The sequence below is a fragment of the Thunnus maccoyii genome, chromosome 13 (assembly GCF_910596095.1).
Source record: "Thunnus maccoyii chromosome 13, fThuMac1.1, whole genome shotgun sequence".
In the NCBI taxonomy this organism is placed as follows: Eukaryota; Metazoa; Chordata; class Actinopteri; order Scombriformes; family Scombridae; genus Thunnus; species Thunnus maccoyii.
In genome coordinates, this window is record NC_056545.1 from 15,005,267 (window position 1) to 15,023,868 (window position 18,602).

The following is an 18,602-nucleotide window of genomic DNA, read 5'->3' on the forward strand; positions in this document are numbered from 1 at the left end:
AGAGGTCAAAACAGGAATAGAGGAGGTGGCCTGAGAGAAAAGAAAAAGGAGAGATGTAAAGAGAAAAAGAGAGAAACACTGTCAGTGAAAGAAGGAGAGGAGGAGGAACCATAATGTAGAGGGAATGAATGAAGGCTATTAAATCTTACTCATAACAATAAACCACTAATGTCAGGATGTTATATGCATGTGGATCTGATAGCGATAATGACAGTAATATATCCGCTCTGAACACACACACACACACACACACACACACACACACACACACACACACACACGCTGACTCAGTATCATTTTCTCAGGCCTTGGGGGCAATCCAGGCCAACCGAATGGGCTCAGTTAGCTGATCATGACTCTAATATACAACCACTATCAACATCATAAATCTGACCTGCACACACACACACACACACACACACACACACACAATAACGTGAAAGCACATACACAAACAAGCATAGATACACAGAAGCAAAGAGATGTAGGCAGCACCACACACTCAACAATCACACACACAAACACACACACACACACACACACACACACACACACACACACAAAATCAATACTGTAGACAGAAACCATGCGTGGTGATTCAGTACACCCCCATCCCACCCACACTCCTCAACTCTGCTGCTGAGCAGATGTATGGCCTTGGACTTGAGATCCTTTATCTCTTGGATGAAAAGAATCTAAATGGTGCAGAGAACAGGCATTCAATCTGAAACACCTCACCGAACATCAGTTCTGAGAAAATTAGCTGCCTGAAATTTGTCATTAAATAATTATTTAAAGGTAACTCCTGAGTCCTTCTGTGTCTTTTTTTCTCACATGGCAGATGCATCATTCAGGACTGAAGCCTCAGCTATATTTAGACAGACTGTTATTTTTCCTCTTTCCTTAACTTTATGCAAAACGAAGTTAATCTGTGGCCTAAATGGCCTCCTTATCTTGGCCGCTGATATTCAAAAGAAGGGATGAAGGCAGTCAGTGTAAATCTAGGGAAGCAATATTGACATCTGTGCATATATGCCATTTGAAATTCTAATGCTATGAAGCAGCGGATGTTTAAATAGCCTCTGGTGTTTCCCTTTTTGCTGAATCATGCTGGCATGAAAAACAGCATACACGTCATCAGGCTAATGTAACCATTCGGATGTACATTATGATTTATCCCATTTCTTTATCCTCGTGATGTCTGTAGGCCTTGGTTTTCTGAATAGAACATTTATTGAGGGTGTAAGAAAAGAGGTAAAGGTGAGTGAGTTATTAAAGTGTGTCCTTCAGTGCAACGTGTTTGATTTGGCTGCACAAAAATGTTTTTTTTTTTTTGGCATCACTGATCCGTCGACTGTGGCCAGAAATGCTGTGTCCTTTGAAGAGGATGCAGGAATCAAACATAAATAACTAAATTACGGTAAATATCAAATGAATGCTCTTCACTGTTTAGGATTGATATGGATATTCTGTTTTCAGCTCAAAATATATTACTGTCCACAGTGCTGTTCTCTTTTTTTTTTTCTCAAGAGCTTGATGGCATATAAATCTGAAAATGTCTGACATCATTAGTCAACTGACAAAAAAAAAATAAGTGAAGACAATTATGAGAAAGTCATCTGAAATACACCTTAAGTAGAAATAATCTTCTAAAATGGGAGGACATGATAGCTTGTATATGTTTTATATTTCTGTAGTGAAAATAAGTTATTAAAAGGCTCTATTATAGGGCTCTGGTAGCTTGTAATGTGCATTCATCATTATTTTTCACATTTTACAATGAATTAGTGAAAGATTAAAGACAGTGGCGATGGCAGTGATTTTGGTTGCAGCCCTAAATCTGGTGGAATAGAGCATGTGATTCAAGATTTGAACTACTTGAGCTTCACCTACCATGACTTGCTGCCCAAGTTATTGCAAAACCATTGAGACTATAGTGGAGGTGCTACTGTACCACTATTTGAAATGATTATTTGAAAGCTTAAGTTTTAGACTTATGAACAACAATATTAATGAGAACGATTAAGGGAACAAAAAACATACTCTTTTCATCTATCTATGATCTATCTACCATTGAAGACCTGATATTGAGCCGAAGCATCAACGGTTTGTTAATAAAATAGTTTTACACTCCCACCTCCAACACACAAACACACACACACACACACACACACACACACACACACACACACACACACACACACACACACACACACACACACACACACAGACACCACTTCTTATTCCAGACATGCATCATGAGATTGATTGCAAAGGTGTGCATGTGTTGTGTGTGTGTGTCGTAATTGAGTGTGTCTCACGAGGGTGATTGCTTAGCCCTCCTACATGTCTGAAGTCATCAAAGGGAGTGAATGTAACCTTGGGGCAGCTCACTGGAGCGCTCAGCACACACACACACACACACACACACACACACACATACACACAAACATACACACCTACATTCATATGCAGACACACAAATGTGCAAACATGCATTCAAGGAGATACATAGAGAGTGACTCTTGCATGCATTTACAGGCATAGATTACGACACACACACATACATACATATACATAGACTTCAAGTACAATATGCAAATGCTTAGTTTTACTGGTCGCTGTGAGCAGGAGAGCAGCAGAATGTCAATGAGGTGAAACAGGAGGTGGCAACCTGTGTGGCGACTCTGGGGCACTGTTACAGTACAGTGGCCCTGCATGTAATCTGAATGCAACTCAGTCACGCCAAATCATCTGTGTTATAATATTGTCTTTTTTTTACTTTAAATTCATGGTTCTGCACTTTCTTTAGTGGTGCTATTTGAATTTCTTTTATCTTAAAAAGTTTAGAATTGCAGTGCTCTTACTCTCAGGTGTGGCCTGTTTACACAACCATATCTCAGACAGTATGTTCATATGCAGCTAATTTGCATTAACATCATGCAAATAATATTAATTATAGAAATGCTGCCAACTTTTCTTCAAAATATCAAACATGTTTATAGTGTATGTATCTGCTAAATGTTTACTGCCAACATTTTACCTGCCTGCAATATAGAGTATTTAAAGGGGGCACATTATGCACATTTCCAAGTCTATATTTTTAATGTGGGGCTCTACTGGAATATCTTTAATTAATTTACAGTTCAAAAAAATCTCTTATTTAACTTATACCGACCCTTTACACTGTCCCTCAGTTCAGCCTGTGTCTGAAACAGGTTGTTTTAACTCCTGTTTCTTTAAGGCCCCCAACAAACTATGAAACCATGAAACAACCTTAGCAGCAAAGGCTATGGGATGGACAACCGTTTATGGGCATGTGCAATGAGCTGATGTCAGCTTGTTAGTAGAAAAAAACATTGCAAACAAAGCGTTCAGAGCAGGTTGAAGCCTGGGCTTTTGAGTTTCAGGGAGCATTTCAACATATGTTCACCTCAAGTTTTGGAACTCTGACCATGTTTAGCATAGATATCTGACATTATAACAGTATATAAATAACAGAAAATCACAAAAAGAATAATATGGCCCCTTTAAATAATACAATGTCAGTGCTGACTGAGACAGGGGGATGTAAACTAGGAAAACTAGAGTTGAAGACAAATGTCTGTGCCATCTCATTTCCACACTTTATTTTGCTTTTTTAGCTACTCTGTGTGACCATCACACCACTTTCTTACACTGGCACTAAATGTTGCTGTTTAATCATAGCTTTTCTAATTACATTGATTCTATATAAACATTATGGTGCTTTTCCTCCTAAACATAATTGCTAACACAAATAGCTGCTAATGAACGCAATTTGTGGGAAATTAGGTTGGGTAATTAAAAAAAATATTCAGCAAATGCATAATAATGCCCTACATTGTCAAGAAGGTTTGCCAGTGTCCTCATACAAACCTATTTGAAGCAATGACTAAGCTTATTGACTTTAATAACTATAATCTAATATGTAAAACAGAAGCTCCTGGATGATTCAATTTAAACCTCTGTCGAAGTCGGTTTCATTGAGATTAATTCTGTCAGCGGCAGCGCAGGATAATGGACACAGCAGAGGCAAAGGTTGAGTGGTACTATAATTGACTCCAACCTTTGTGTGTATCAAGAAAAGATGGAGGGGGGAGGTGTGTGCATGTGTGTTAGTGTGTGTGTGTGTGTGTGTGTTTGTTACTGAGTGACTAAAGAGTGTTATATGTGAGATCAATAACCTATACTTTGTTAAAAGCACCCATTTATCAGGTTGCCATATCCTACTTCTCTCTGAATCTCCTTCTCTCTTTGTCACACACACGCACACACACACACACACACACACACACACACACACACACACACACACACACACTTCCACAGATGCAGAAACACACAGGCCATCTGGATACTTGCAGGGTACAGCTAATTCAATAGATGCTACAAGTCTATTTTTATGCCTACTAGCTGTACAAGCACAGGGGCACCTTTGAACAGCCACAGACGTCCATTAACAAAACTAAAAATCAATTCTGTTGGTTTTATATGGACTGTGTCATTTGTCTGGCTCTCCTCTCCTCACCTGCTAGGTACATTTCCTCTCCTTCCAGGAACATCATGTGACAGCGGGCACACCTGGCACAGCTGGGATGGTAGTGCTTCCCTCCAGCCTGGAGGAGAGATCGGAAGGACAACAAGAAAAGGAAAGTAGGAGTGAGAAGAAATTAAAACAACAAAGGAGAGAGAAGAAAAACCAGATGACACAAATGAGGAAATGAAAACAGAGTGGTGATAAGAAGATAAAAAACAATGAGGGATGAAGAATGGGGAGAGATGTGATAAGAAACTTGAGAAAAAAAGGAATTAATAGGGTAGAGGAGATGGGAGAGTGTTGCTTTGTTGGTTTTCCAAAGCTGCTTCATCATCAGTCAACATGTCAGTCATTTAAAGAGGGACAGCTGCTTTTTTTGTAGCTTTTTATAGATCTACACACACACACACACACATTCTTGCATAGATACACAAAACCCCACGTTTTCAGCAACTTTCAGCAACACATATTCTCTCTCACACACACACACAATACATGTGTGTAGACATGGACAAATGCACTCACCTCCAGTACTCTGCCGCTGATGTATCTGTTACAGCCCTCACACCTGATCCCAAACTGAGTGTGGTAGTCAGTCTCACAGTAAGGTATCCCATCCCTGGCAGGGAACAAAAACAAGCTCTCACTTTAAATATACCTCCTGACTTTGTGCAACTGTTCAGCTATTATTTATCTTGTAACACATTATTTTTTAATCCTTGAGTCAAAGGATCACTAGAAGATTCCTGAAATATTCACCAGATATTTCACTTCCAAGTACAAACATCCAGAGTAGGGAAGTCAGAAAGTATTGAGGGACGAAGTAAAACATGGTTGGTTTTGGTAATTTTATGGGTCTTTATGGGACAGTAACAAAACTGGAATAAAGCCAGATCCTTTAATGCTAAAGGCTGGAAGGACTGTTAGTAATATACCTATTAGTTGGAGTAGGAAAAGGGAAGGTTATTTTATCCCACATACATACTGTATCACATTATGTTCCCAAGGTTGAGAATAATCTTTCATGCTCTGGGGAAATAATGTTTAAATACTGCCCTTGAGTTGATTACCGTAAAAGACGGTTACTGTCTTGAAAAAAGAAAAAAAAAAAAGAACAAATTAACTGATATACAGAGGTGCTGATGAAAAAACCTTACTTTTCTATTCAAACACCTGTTTAATTCAACTTACACAGACTTTTATTTGATAGACAAGCCACAAAGTAAGCAAAGAGCAAGGATGTGGATGGCTTGAGAAAATCTTTGATATTCATACCTAAAAACATAGATATATATATATATATACACATATAAAGTCACCTACTTGCTGATGTACTCTCCAGTGAGCGCACAGCCGCATGTTCGGCATTTAAAACAACTGACGTGCCACTGTCTCTCCAGAGCCAGCAGAGATTGACCCTGTTTGATCTCCTCGCCACATCCTGCACAGTCTACAGGGGGAAAGAAGAGAGGAGAGGAGAGGAGAGGAGAGGAGAGGAGAGGAGAGGAGAGGAGAGGAGAGGAGAGGACAGGAGAGGAGAGGAGAGGAGAGGAGAGGAGAGGAGAGGAGAGAAATGAGAAAGCACACAAGGAAGATAAGAGCAGCTTCAACATTTGGAACATTTATCATCCTTTCTCTCTGTCCTTGCCTCTCTGCTCTGCCAACCTCCTTCTTATCCTCTCTTCCTCATCCCTCTTTCATGTCGTGATAGTCACCCTGTCTTTGACCAGATGGAGCGACCAGAACCAGGCTACAAGACTACCTGAAGCAGCAGGCCACCTTCTGTGTGTGTGTGTGTGTGTGTGTGTGTGGGTGGGTGTGTACAGTAGCTGCAGGGAATGTTTTGCAGAGTTCAGCAGGTGAACATCACAACTCTCTTTGTGTTTTTCACCTGTAGGGGAACAAATACTACACGCTGTATGAATCAAAAAGATGTGAGTAATTCTAATTAAAATAGCACACGATGCCATGGCCACAGATAATCTTTGATCCAGAGGGTATGCATTATTTTTTAGGTAACTGATGTCACTGTGTAATGCTGCAACATTATTATTAAATCATGTTCATTATCTATTAATCTGCTAATTATTTTCTCATTTTGGCCATAAAATGTCAGAAAAAAGAGAAAAAAATTTCTTAAAGCTTGATGTGACGTCTTCAAATTTCTTGTTTTGTCTTGTTTGTCAATTAGTCTAAAATCCAAAGATATTCAGTTTACGATCATGTACAGTATGACACGTATAATCTTTAAATTCTAACATTTAAAAAGCTGCTGCTGCAACCACTGAATATTTGGCATTTTTGCTTAAAAATTACTAAAATGATTATTCAATTATCAAAATAGTTGCTTATTGATTTTCTGTTGATCGACTAATTAATTAATATACTAATCTGCTCTAAAGTATTGTCTGTGGAGCTAAAGCCTGCTATAGTGTTTTCCTTTAAAGCTCCATTGTTGTCCAAAAACTATAAAACACATCAGTGAGCCACAGGATTCCACCACGTGTCATATAGTAGTGCACTGTAGTTTATTTTGAGTTAATCCTGCATACATTGTCCTGCTGTCGTAAATACTCACTAGAACATTTAATGTGTGTTGATCTGCAGCTGAAAATAGTCACCAACAAATACACTGTTGTTTACTCCCCTTTGGTTAACATTTGATTAAAACTACAGCTGTTTTAGGACTTAACTTTACTTAACCTTAAAAAAAAAATAATAAATGTATATATTTGTGACCCTTTTTAAAAAAAAATATTTGTGTATTAAATAGGAATCAATTGGTTTGGGGCCAAGAGCCACCAACAGAGTAGGGAAGCTGGAAAGTATTGAGAGATGGACTAAAATATGCTTGGTTTTGGTCATTTTATGGGATTTAATGATAATAACAAAAATCTAGAATAACGCCAGATCTGTTAATGCTAAAAGTTGGAGGGATATACTTATATCAGCTCTTTTTCCAATTTGTTGGAGTAGGAAAATGACACCTGAGCTAGATCAATTCACTAATGAAGACGGTCAGATGCAATTAAAGGCTCTGGAAGAAAGCAATTATTTTTTCCCACATATATATCACATACTGTTTGTTCCCAAGGCTAAGAATGAATTTCCATGATCTGGGTAAATAATGTTTAATCCAACAATAGTGTGCATTGCCCCAAAATATTAATAAGCAATAATTCTGTTTTGTTGTTGTTGGCAAGTAGCTATGGTGTTATCAAAAATAACAGAACTCACTCCATGTAATATTTTTGGATAAATGCACAGCTTGTCATGGATTATTCCTGTTATACTGTATGTCACATTGCAGTTTTTTTTCATTTACAGTATAAGCATGGTGTCACATGCATGGATGTCAGTGTGCATATATATTTTATCAGCATAAAAGGTGAACAGTATGTGCACGTATGTGTTTGTTTCTTACAGCTTGGTCCATGGACCTTGACCGGCTTGTCGCTCTTCAGAGTGTGTGAGCACTGCTGACACACACACTTCTTCCCGCAGAAGGTCACCCTGTCTCCAATAGGGAAGGGACTCCTGAGAGCACACACACACACACACACACACACACAGAAATTTTCATCAAATCCATGCAGATATGGAACTGCAGAAATTCAACTTGTTGCCACATATACAGTAGTTAAAGGGTCAGTTCATCCAAAACCATTTACTATGATAGTTTCAGTTTCATTTGCAGAAGTTTTGACAAATGCAATAGATATTTTATCACCATCCTAACATAATGGATGTAAATGGAATGAGATTTCTGGTTCTCACAGCAATTAAAACTGATATTTTACAAATCCACAGCAATGTGTTTATATTGGGACTATTTCATAATGAAGGAATAGTGCCAATAAAACAGTCAACAGCGACGCCTGAGGATTATCTCTCCCATTACTCCCACAGCACTGGATATCATACAATTTTGGATATTGCTTCTCGAATTGCCCACAGAAAAATGTATAAACGAATGGAGCTTCAGTATCCGATGAGATATGGGATCATGTTTCTGGGTTGTTCCTGAACAATGAAACAGTGGTGGAGCACCGCCCTGATCCCCCAGTTCCAGTTTTTCCAGACTGTAATTATTATTTCTCTTTTTGCTTAAAACTAAATATGCACATCTGTTTTTTGTTATTATTTTTCAGAAGAGTGAAAGTGAAATATAATTTAAAAAAAGGCCATAAAGTATAAATTAAGACATACAATAAAAGCCTTTCGGCCCTTTTGCCCAGTACCATCAAAGTTTGAGGGCAGAGCTGACCAGACATACAAATCTGTAGCCAGACCACAGCAGAAGTTTGCAAAACTCCTCTGATAGAAAATAAGGTTGATAACTCATAAAGAAAACAGAAACACAGGAAGCTCAGCCTGAGTACAAATACCATTCAACACTAGATTCCTGTATTTTAAAAACCCAATAAGTATTGTGTGACAATATATACTTAGATATTAGATATTGAATGTATTTCATACATATATATTATTTGTGCATAATCTGTATATTGCAGTAAAAGATAATAGGAGTTATAGCAGGTTCCCATCCTGTATCTGGTGATGGCGCTATGCTGTTCACATGTAGATCAGATTGAATGTATGAATCTATACTTCTACCTCTAAAAGCAAGAAGTTGATGCTGTTAGAAAGTTTTCAGGCTATATCAACACAGTAAAACATTCCTACTGAACATAAATCTGGCAGCAATTTATTTAACCTTAAAAAACATAACTGGCTAAACAAATTTGTAGTGCAGTATAAGTGTAATTGCTGGGGGACAGGGATGAAAATATCAATAACTAAACAAAAAAATCACATTGATAAACAGTAGTGTCAGAATACTGCCCACTGCTCTACATTAATCTATGTCTGTCTTCTGGGTAGTTTTTTTTTTTAATTCGGAGTGGTTGTTGTGGGATTGAGGTCAATATTTTGACAAAAAGTCTCTTGAGAGACATAATTTTATTGCAATACGCTGACTCAGCCACTTTCAAAATCAATAAGCTTCATTCGAAATTTCAGTACAGTGTGTTCTTATGATGGTGCAGATACACACATATATGAAGTTTCATATTTAAAACATTTTAAACACTTAACTCGTTTGCTCTTGGATGTGCTTTCTCACCAACTTCCTGCTCCACTCTGACACATTTACTTGTGTGGGTGACATACCCTAAAACAATTATACTACTACAGGTAATACTTAGTCATCATAAAAAGTAATACAGAGCATACTTCTTATGAGGGGGGGGGGGCTTTTTAAATTCTGAGAGATCTATCAATTTGCAATAAAGGAAGTAGAATCCAGGATTTTTGGGGGGTAATCCATGCAGGAAATATATGTTTGTAGCAGTGCAGAGAAAATTACATTTCTGAATATGAGGAGAGAAATTACATGAGTAGTCAGCAGGCTTAGGAGCAGGCTCATAAATTTTGAAATCGTTCCTTTTACTGTACCTGCAGAGGCTGCAGACAAAGCAGTGTGGGTGGTATGTCCTGCCCAGGGCAGATACCACCTCTCCGGTGATGTACTGGTCACAGCTGTCACACTGGGTCCCATAGAGACGCTGGTAGTCCTCGGTACAGATGTACTCGCCAGAGTGGTGGAAGAAACCCGAGTGCACCAGATCACAGCCGCATACTGGACAGACAGAGAGAGAAAATGAAGTGGCTCGCTTTATTCCTCAGAAATAGTAGGCAGACTGACTTACCAGGAAGTAAAGAAAGAAATGTGTGCTGTGTGACAGGTGATAGTAATAGATACTATTTCCTCTCTAAAATAAAGACAAGTTCTTTAGGACAAACTGCCAAGATCACCACAAAAATAAGTTTTGCATGCATTTCTGATTCTGTGCCTATAATTAAACCAATATATGAACACTATATGTATATAATAATCCACAAGTTGCTGCTGTAAAAAAGAAACTTTAGCTGTCAGCCTGTCTTGTCACAGACACCATTTTTAATTAACTAATCTAGAGGTTTCGCCTTCTGGTTTGAGGGTCGCTAAAAGCAAACATTGTCAGTATAGTGTTTGTGTGTGTGTGTGTGTGTGTAGTGATCGAGGGGGTGGGGCTGTTGAGAGTGCAATCTGCTGTTTTTTCTGACCTCTAAGGGGTTCATACTCTAATCTGGTTTAGGGGATTAGAGTAGTAGCTGTCTAATCTGTGAATTTATACAGCTTGTTATGGTTGTCTCTGCATATATATGAGAATATATTGCATACTGTATGTGCCCGTGTGTAAATCTCATTTGGTAAATGTGTACCTGCATGTGTCCAATCATAAATTACAGCTTTTCTGACCATATTTAAACTCAATAAGTATTTTTATATTTATTGTTAGGGAGGCAGTGTTGTGTGATAGATGCACGTGTAGCCAAAGAGACTGTGTGTGAGAGCACACTGTGTTTACTGTATATACTGACAGCATGATACATTGCTTTTAATTTGCAAATACAAAGTCCTTCAGCCAAATGATTGCTTCTGGGTCAGCTGTGTTCAGGGTGAGGAGACCTCTGCTGAGCGGAGTTTAAAAGTAGCTGAACAATGATTTGCTCCAGCTATCAGTGAGGCACTGAGCTTAACTCCCATCAGGTGTGTTTTATGGTATTTGTAACATGTATTTGGTGGACACTACCAAGAAAAAATGCTCTTATAATGCTTCAAGTGAAAAGATTTTTGTCAAACGTGTCCCTACAATGAATTTAATCACTGATAAACACAAACTGTATACAGTATGTCACAATAATGTTACTGTAGTGTACAAGCCCAGTCAGTGGAAAGTACAGTATATACCGCAGTATATATACTGAGTGGCACCATGATATAACCCGCATGTACTGTAGGTTTGACATCTGAAAGGCAGCCAACATATCAAGATATCTGACAGTGAATTGAATGTCTGGTCTCTAATTAAGCTAATGGCTCTAAACCCAGCGGAGTGAATGGATCTGATCTGATCCGAGCCAGTGTGTTAAGTGGCTCAGACAGAGAGAGCGAGAGAGAGAGCCAGACACTGTATAGCAAGACAAGCAGTCTAGCTGCCTAATGTATTTATCTTTTGGAGCCAACGTGAAGACATAAAGACAGTAAAGCAAAATTTAAGCGTTCTTCTTGATATAAGCCTTGAGCCAAACACATGAATCATTCAATTTTCATTTAGAAAAGAAAGGCTTTAAAGGGCTTTCATGAAACCTGAGGACCACAGTAATTTTCATTTCCATTTAAAAATGTTACATATCTTATATATTATGATCTTACATAGATAATTATATTGTAAATTCACTGAACATTCTATCACTGGAATGCCTGCAGTTACACTATATCCTCTAAATGCTGACCATAAAAATGTGTCATTACTGCCTGGAGCCCTTTAATTGAACAAGCAGACTGTTCAATCCAACCAGTATTATGGTTTGCTCTCATTTCTTGTTCTCTGTTTTCGCTGAATTACTCCACTCTACTCCTGACTGTTTTTAAACTAGATCGAGAGAAAATGAATGGTTCAGCTTCTCAAATGTGACAATTTGAAGCTAAAGGCTCTAAGAAATTATAACAGGCATTTTACACTGTTTGCTGAAATGTTATAAACAAAACAATTAATTGATTAAAATGGTAGTCCAACGTTTTGATATGTGTAACATAGATCTGAACTTCTGTTTGTAGTATATGTGTAAAAATGTGTGATTTTCCATCACAGATATGATGCTTTTGTTGTTTCCCACAAGCAAGTTCATCTTTATCACTCTCTTACACTCTCAGTTTTTTCATATAACTAGGACATCCCTCTTGAACATGAGAAACATTGTACACTATTTTTGTTTTTCTCTGTCTCCTCTGTCTTTGATATGGTATTCTTGTCATGGCAAAGCTGCTGTCGCACAACTTTAAAATGCCAGCCTGACCTTTAACAGTCTGCCTGAGACTAAAGCTGTTCACAGTGGAAGAGTTACAGCTAACACACACACTCTCTTGTGTATGTGCTGTACACATAACACACATCAATGCACACACGCACACACACACACACACAGACGTGTCCAACAAGTCAACCATTTTTTATTATCCAGGGGGATTCAAAAGGCAATATGCTGATAACATGATATATGCAAACCTACATATGCATATAGAGATACTCTTTCTCTCTTTTTCAGTTTCCCACTCATTCAAACGGATACACACTCTTGAGGATTGCAGCCAAGTCCTTCTCCTTCTTTCTTGCCCAGCTGATAGCATTCACACATTCATCACTGTCTAAATGGAAAGCTATTAAGATGTGGAGGAAAACAGGAAAGAGAGGGAGCTGTTGAGGCTTGGCCTCTCTGGAGGAATCTCTGTTATATTTGGATTTTAGAGGACAGGCCATTTTCAAAAACTGTGCTCACAGAGGGGCATCCATGCATGAGTACTTACACTGGCTGTGCTTAATGATACTTCTTAAATATTCAGCTAGGATGTATTTTATGACATGATCTGAATAAGTAAGACATTCATTCATTTGGATATATGTAGTTTGTTACATTTTGCTATTCTTGTTATAATGTTAGAATTTCATTTGGCAGACGCTTTAATCCAAAGCAACATACATGAGAGTTAATACAACACAAGCAAGGATCTATTCAGGAGAGAACAATGCAAGTACGTGCCATGAAGCTAAGTTCAGATCTGATAAGACACACAGTAGGTGACAAAAGGCAATAGAGTGCATAGAAGCAGGTAATAACTTTTTTTTCCAGTCCATAAGGTGTGAAAGTGTTCACGAAAGAGCTGGGTCTTTACCTTTTTTTTTTAAAGATCCAGAGGGACTCTGCAGATCGAATGGTGTTCAGTAACTCATTCCGCCACCGGGGAACTACAGAACAGAAGAGTCAGGCGAGTGACTTAGGGCCCTGTTGTGGTGGTAGCGCCAGGTGCCTTTCATTGAGCGTAGTGAGTGAGAGGTTATGTAGACCTGAATGAGGGAGTTCAGGTAGGCAGGAGCCGTTTTGGTTGCTGTTTTTCAAGCGAGTGTCAGGGTTTTGAATTTGATGCGGGCAGCAACTGGGAGCCAGTGGAGGGATATGAACAGTGGGGTGACATGCTGTTTTGGGCTGGTTGAAGACTAGACGTGCTGTTGTGAGGAGACCTACCAGTCAGGAGTTGCCGTAGTCAATGCGTGATATTAGGAGAGCCTGTACCATGAGTTGTGTTGCATGCTGAGACAGGAAGGGTCTGATCTTCTTGGTGTTGTACAGGGCAAATCGACACAACCGAGCAATCAAGGCCATGTGAACCTTAAAGGTTAGTTGGTCAGATCATGACACCCAAGTTTCAGGCAGACTTTGTAGGCATGAGTTGGGCTGATTTGAGCTGGATGTTGACCTGATGTTGTATAGAGAGACTGCCTGGGATGACGAGGAGCTCAGTCTTAGAGATGTTAAGCTGAAAATGGCGTTCCTTCATCCATGCCGAGATATTGGTAAGGCATGACAAGATCCCTGCTGAAACCGTGAGGTCTTCCGGCGGGATGGACAGGAGGAGTTGGGTATTGTCAGCATAGCAGTGGTATGAGAAGCCATGGGAGCGGATTACTGCACCAAGTAAGGTGGTGTATATTGAGAAGGGGACCGATCACTGGCCCTTGAGGAACCCCTGTGGATAAGATGTGTGATTTAGACACTCCCCCCCTCCAAGATGCACAAGACCTTCCTGAGAGGTAGGACATGAACCAGCGGAGGACAGATCCTGAGATGCCAAGCTCAGTGAGTGTGGAGAGGAGGATTTGATGGTTAACTGTGTCAAAGGCAGGTGACAGAACTGGCAACAGAACTGAGGACTGACCAGCAGCTCTAGCCGAACGCAGCATTTCCATTATTCTATGGGGAGTTTTCATACTTTATTTTTTAGCTCTTTTTTTTATCAATCTTGTCTAATTGAGATTTTACAGTGCATCTTTATTAGATTGACAATAATCGCTGGTCTCTACTGAAACTTTGCACTTAATAAAGATGAACTATTAGCTACATTTAGCAGATAATGTGTAAGGTTTTTATCTTTTGTCAAGTCACAACTCAGATCAAAATTACTTAATTAACACCAGTTAAGTAAGCTAAAGATTTTATTTCACAGATTTACAATGTAAGAAATTATAACACAGATGTCACAGCAACAAGCTCCCAGAATATAAATGAGTATGTGCCTTCCTGTTACCATCCATTATTGCCTCTGGCACATGACATTTTAGTCTTTCATGGACAGTCAGGACAAATCTTCCCGCAGCAACTTGAACTTGCTGACTGAAGCTTAAATTCAAATAGGTCAAAGACTTGTCAGTCTCTCCCCATGCCGTACCTGTCAAGCAAGACCTTACGACCCCCACATGACCTCACCCTGACCCCACCTGTTGTCCCAAACTCTGAAGGTTTTCCATATTTAGTCTCTGCTCTGTGTGCTGAATCAGCAGACACCAGACAGTTCCCATGCAGCCTGCGGAGCGCCAGCAGCTACATGAAACGCAGCAGTCAACAGTCCTATACACACTGATTTTGTCCTGTTGTATTTAATGGTAATGGACTATGAGTTTAGCTATAAACAAGCTCAAGATCATCACTGACCACTAAAATAATAAAAAATGTTTCATTTTCTTTGCTACATATGTATATAGAGCTACTGACATCATATTGACATCATAGATTTTAGTGAATTCAACCATCATTACATCAATGGTGATTATAGATTCAGTGGTAGAGAGAATAGCAGCCATTTACGACCATCTACAACCATCCAGCCCCCACTCTATCTCCCTGTGTAGAACAGCCAGACTCCAGCGAGTCAGTCAGCTGTCTGTTTCGGCAGCCACCATGACCCCGGGAATCCTGGAGGCAGTCTGTGCAGGGACCTCTGACTCGTACGACTTATTCTCACCAGATGGAAATGACAATCAAAAGAGATTTCATGTAAAGTAATACAGGCAACATCACAGTCACACGATAGACATTTACATTTTGTCATTTGGCAGACACTTTTATCCAAAGCGACTTTCAAGTGAGGCAAGACAATCAAGCATTAGAGGACAGTGACTCAAAAAGAGCCGTGGTAAAAATTCTCAAGTAGCTGACCAGGTGCAAGTGTAATGACAAAGAGTGCTAGACAAAGGGTTGGGGTTTCCTTTATGTGTTTTTTTGCACAAAAAAAATACCATAAACAACAAGAAAGAAGTGCAACAATTAAGACAGTGCTAAAAGATTAGAGGGGCTCAAGTGTTGAGGTGTTGGTGGAAGAGCTGAGTTTTCAGACATTTCTTGAATGCATCAAGGGAGTCAGCAGACAGACATCGGACAGCTCATTCCACCATCACAGAACCACAAATGAAAAGATATACTGAAACTGAAGGACAGAGAATTGCTCTTTTGCTCACAAAGCAGCTCAATAAGAAGTGAGTGGCAGCAGCAGTGCAGCAGTTTGGGGTTCAATTATCACCTGGCAAGTCCAAACAAGGATTACACTTAGCTTGTAATTCAGTGTGTCTCCGATTTAGACAGGATAGGTTAGAAGAGTAGTTCTGAGTCCTGAAATGAATTTCAGGGCACAAATAAATCATATAAATATTAATCAGCAAATAAAATAATGCACTATGCATTTTCTTTCTCTTCTTTACTCTCTGTTCCATCAGTTTCATTCTTCACCAGCCTCCTGCTTTCCTTCCCTTCTGCTCATCAGGGGGAAGGTTCAGCTGCAGTTCATTTGGGGCAGTGAAGTATTTAAATACTTTTCTTCAACAAATGTTAACAGTGATTTGTAGCCTATTAAATTGAAGTGCTTGAGGTATACACACAAACACACAATTGGCAAAAAGGCCGCGGATAATGATTTCTTTGTTTACTGCCTACGGCTCGAGCAAAAGGGTCCAGGGAATGAAAACAAGAGGCAAAGGAAAAAAAAAGATTTAAAAAGAAGGGATATAAATGAAGATGCATGCAAGAAACTAGAGTTCCTGGAGGCCTGATGTCTCATCTTTGTGATTTAGCTTTCAGATACACATAAAAAGCATACAAGAAAAAACACAAGAACACCAGCACACTGACCCAATGTGCAAAGGCTCACACACACACACACAAAAAAGCGCAGCACTGCTGAGCTGATACAGCGGTTAATTCTTCACAGTTTGCCCTTGAAGTCTCTTCTGAAGAAAGAGCCAGGCCATCTGTGACTGTCTGTATGGCTGAGTGTACACTAATACTGATAAAACACACTGAATCTTGCTCCTGGTGTGCTTAATTTCTGACAACACAAACTTGTTTCAAGCCAAACTGGGTCAGGCTTTGCAATAAGCTTTAATATGTACGACGAATCATACAAGTCTGTTTTAAATTCTGTTGAGACTATGAAGTACCTGCAGCCTCACAATTCACCCACATAAATGAATGTGTGCCTGCTGTACATCACCTTTGAGTAGAGTCTCTACCTGAAAATAACATAATAAAGTCTTCAGAAAATGGGATTTGATAGTATAAACAATGAACAAATGTCCTTTCATCTCAAAATTCCTTCTGAAATGTCTCAATGCACCATGAGGGGACAGAAAATATTTGTCCTTTTTTCAAGTAAGTAAGAATTTATTTTCAGATGCTGAGATGCTGTAAGGTCATAGATAATGTATATGGCTCAATTTTCCAGTGAAAAAAAATGGGAGTAGAGGAGAGAAGAAGAGAGGGGAGGATTATTTCAGATGCAAGGCTAAGACCAGACATGGCGGAAAAGAGAAGAAAGGCAAGATGGGGGGAGTCAAGGGAGAGATTAGAGGAAACATGAATAGAGGAAGCATCATATGTGAGGAGAAAGGGAAGTAGACAGCAAAGTGAAAGGGGTGAGGATGGAGAGGAAGAGACGGGGGGGGGGGGGACCCAGGGGAGGTATCAATGAGACTATCGATCTGTCAATCCAGCACACGTCTGCCGTCCTGTCACTGTCTTCCCTCATGTATTCACATCATCAACATGGGATGGATTTCCTCTGCATTTGCATGAGTGTGGTTGGGATGGATGGATGGATGGATCACAGAGAAAAGGGGTGGAATAAGAAGAGAAAGGATGAGGTCACACAAAACCACAACGCTGACACATGTATACAGTCCAACCTGGGGACTGGTTGGTATGTACAGTAAACCAGTAGATTTATATGCCACAATATGGATTTGGATCTCTTGTTGACATAAACAATGGATGGTTAATTCATGAATTTTAATTATTTGGAAATCAAATAGTGGAATTATGTACGACTCTATATCTGCATACCCAGCAGGACATGAACATAATATTCCCAAAACTGACATTATTCACTATGAAATGAGGGCAAACTTATGAACATGCTCCATGTTTTTCGAGAGAGCAGGAAGATATCATTTGCAGATTTCCATGAGTGCTTGTTGAAAATGTTGTTGGTATTCATTCAAGGTCTGTTTTTTCTTTCTTATTGCTTTGACAGAAAACTAAGTTTTAGTAATAAAATAAAAAGTTTAAATTCTAAAAGTCCAATATGTTTACTTGTAGGAACAGCTTGTATGGGTGTTTGTATTACTTGTTACTTTAATGAAAAAGACCAGTTTCTGTGCTTCTAGATGTAAAGCAGCCGATGATGTCAAGGCTTGGATTGGGCGATATGATGATATGAAAGTTCTCTACCATCCGAGATTTACTGTAGCATCTATCCCTAACCAAAAACATCAGTCGTTCCTATTCAGTTATCTTATCCATTAAGTTTCTCAATTGATTTTTGAGAAAATGTACTGAATCATGATATATATTGATACCGAGATATATGCTTAGAGTGATAGAGGAGTGTATCGTCCACCTGTGGTCAAGTTATTATTCGGTCTCCATTTTATCCTGAAGATTCCTGAGCCAGATAAGATATATAATCCTCTCAGCATTCTGGGTCTACCCTGGGTTTTCCTCCCAGTTGGACGTGCAAACGCCCAAACCACCCCAACTGGCTCCTTTTAACATGAAGGAGCAGCAGCTCAACTCCGAGCTACCTCTAGATGTCTGAGCTTCTTACCCTTTCTCA

General features: G+C 39.3%; 1 protein-coding gene across 4 annotated transcripts in view; it reads right to left on the reverse strand.

Annotated features, from left to right (window-relative positions):
- The window catches only part of LOC121910635 (actin-binding LIM protein 3-like), a 49,701-nt gene that overhangs the window by 22,647 nt on the left and 8,452 nt on the right, over nucleotides 1–18,602 (reverse strand). For all 4 annotated transcript variants that reach the window (XR_006099696.1, XM_042431893.1, XM_042431891.1 and 1 more), the window contains exons 3-7: nucleotides 10,016–10,199; nucleotides 7,983–8,095; nucleotides 5,882–6,008; nucleotides 5,084–5,177; nucleotides 4,550–4,637 (exon numbers count right to left, since the gene is read on the reverse strand). Coding sequence is in view for 3 of the 4 variants with exons in the window: in XM_042431893.1 (XP_042287827.1) it covers nucleotides 4,550–4,637; nucleotides 5,084–5,177; nucleotides 5,882–6,008; nucleotides 7,983–8,095; nucleotides 10,016–10,199 (606 nt within the window). In the remaining variant the exon portion in view is untranslated. The remainder of the gene's footprint in view (nucleotides 1–4,549; nucleotides 4,638–5,083; nucleotides 5,178–5,881; nucleotides 6,009–7,982; nucleotides 8,096–10,015; nucleotides 10,200–18,602) is intronic.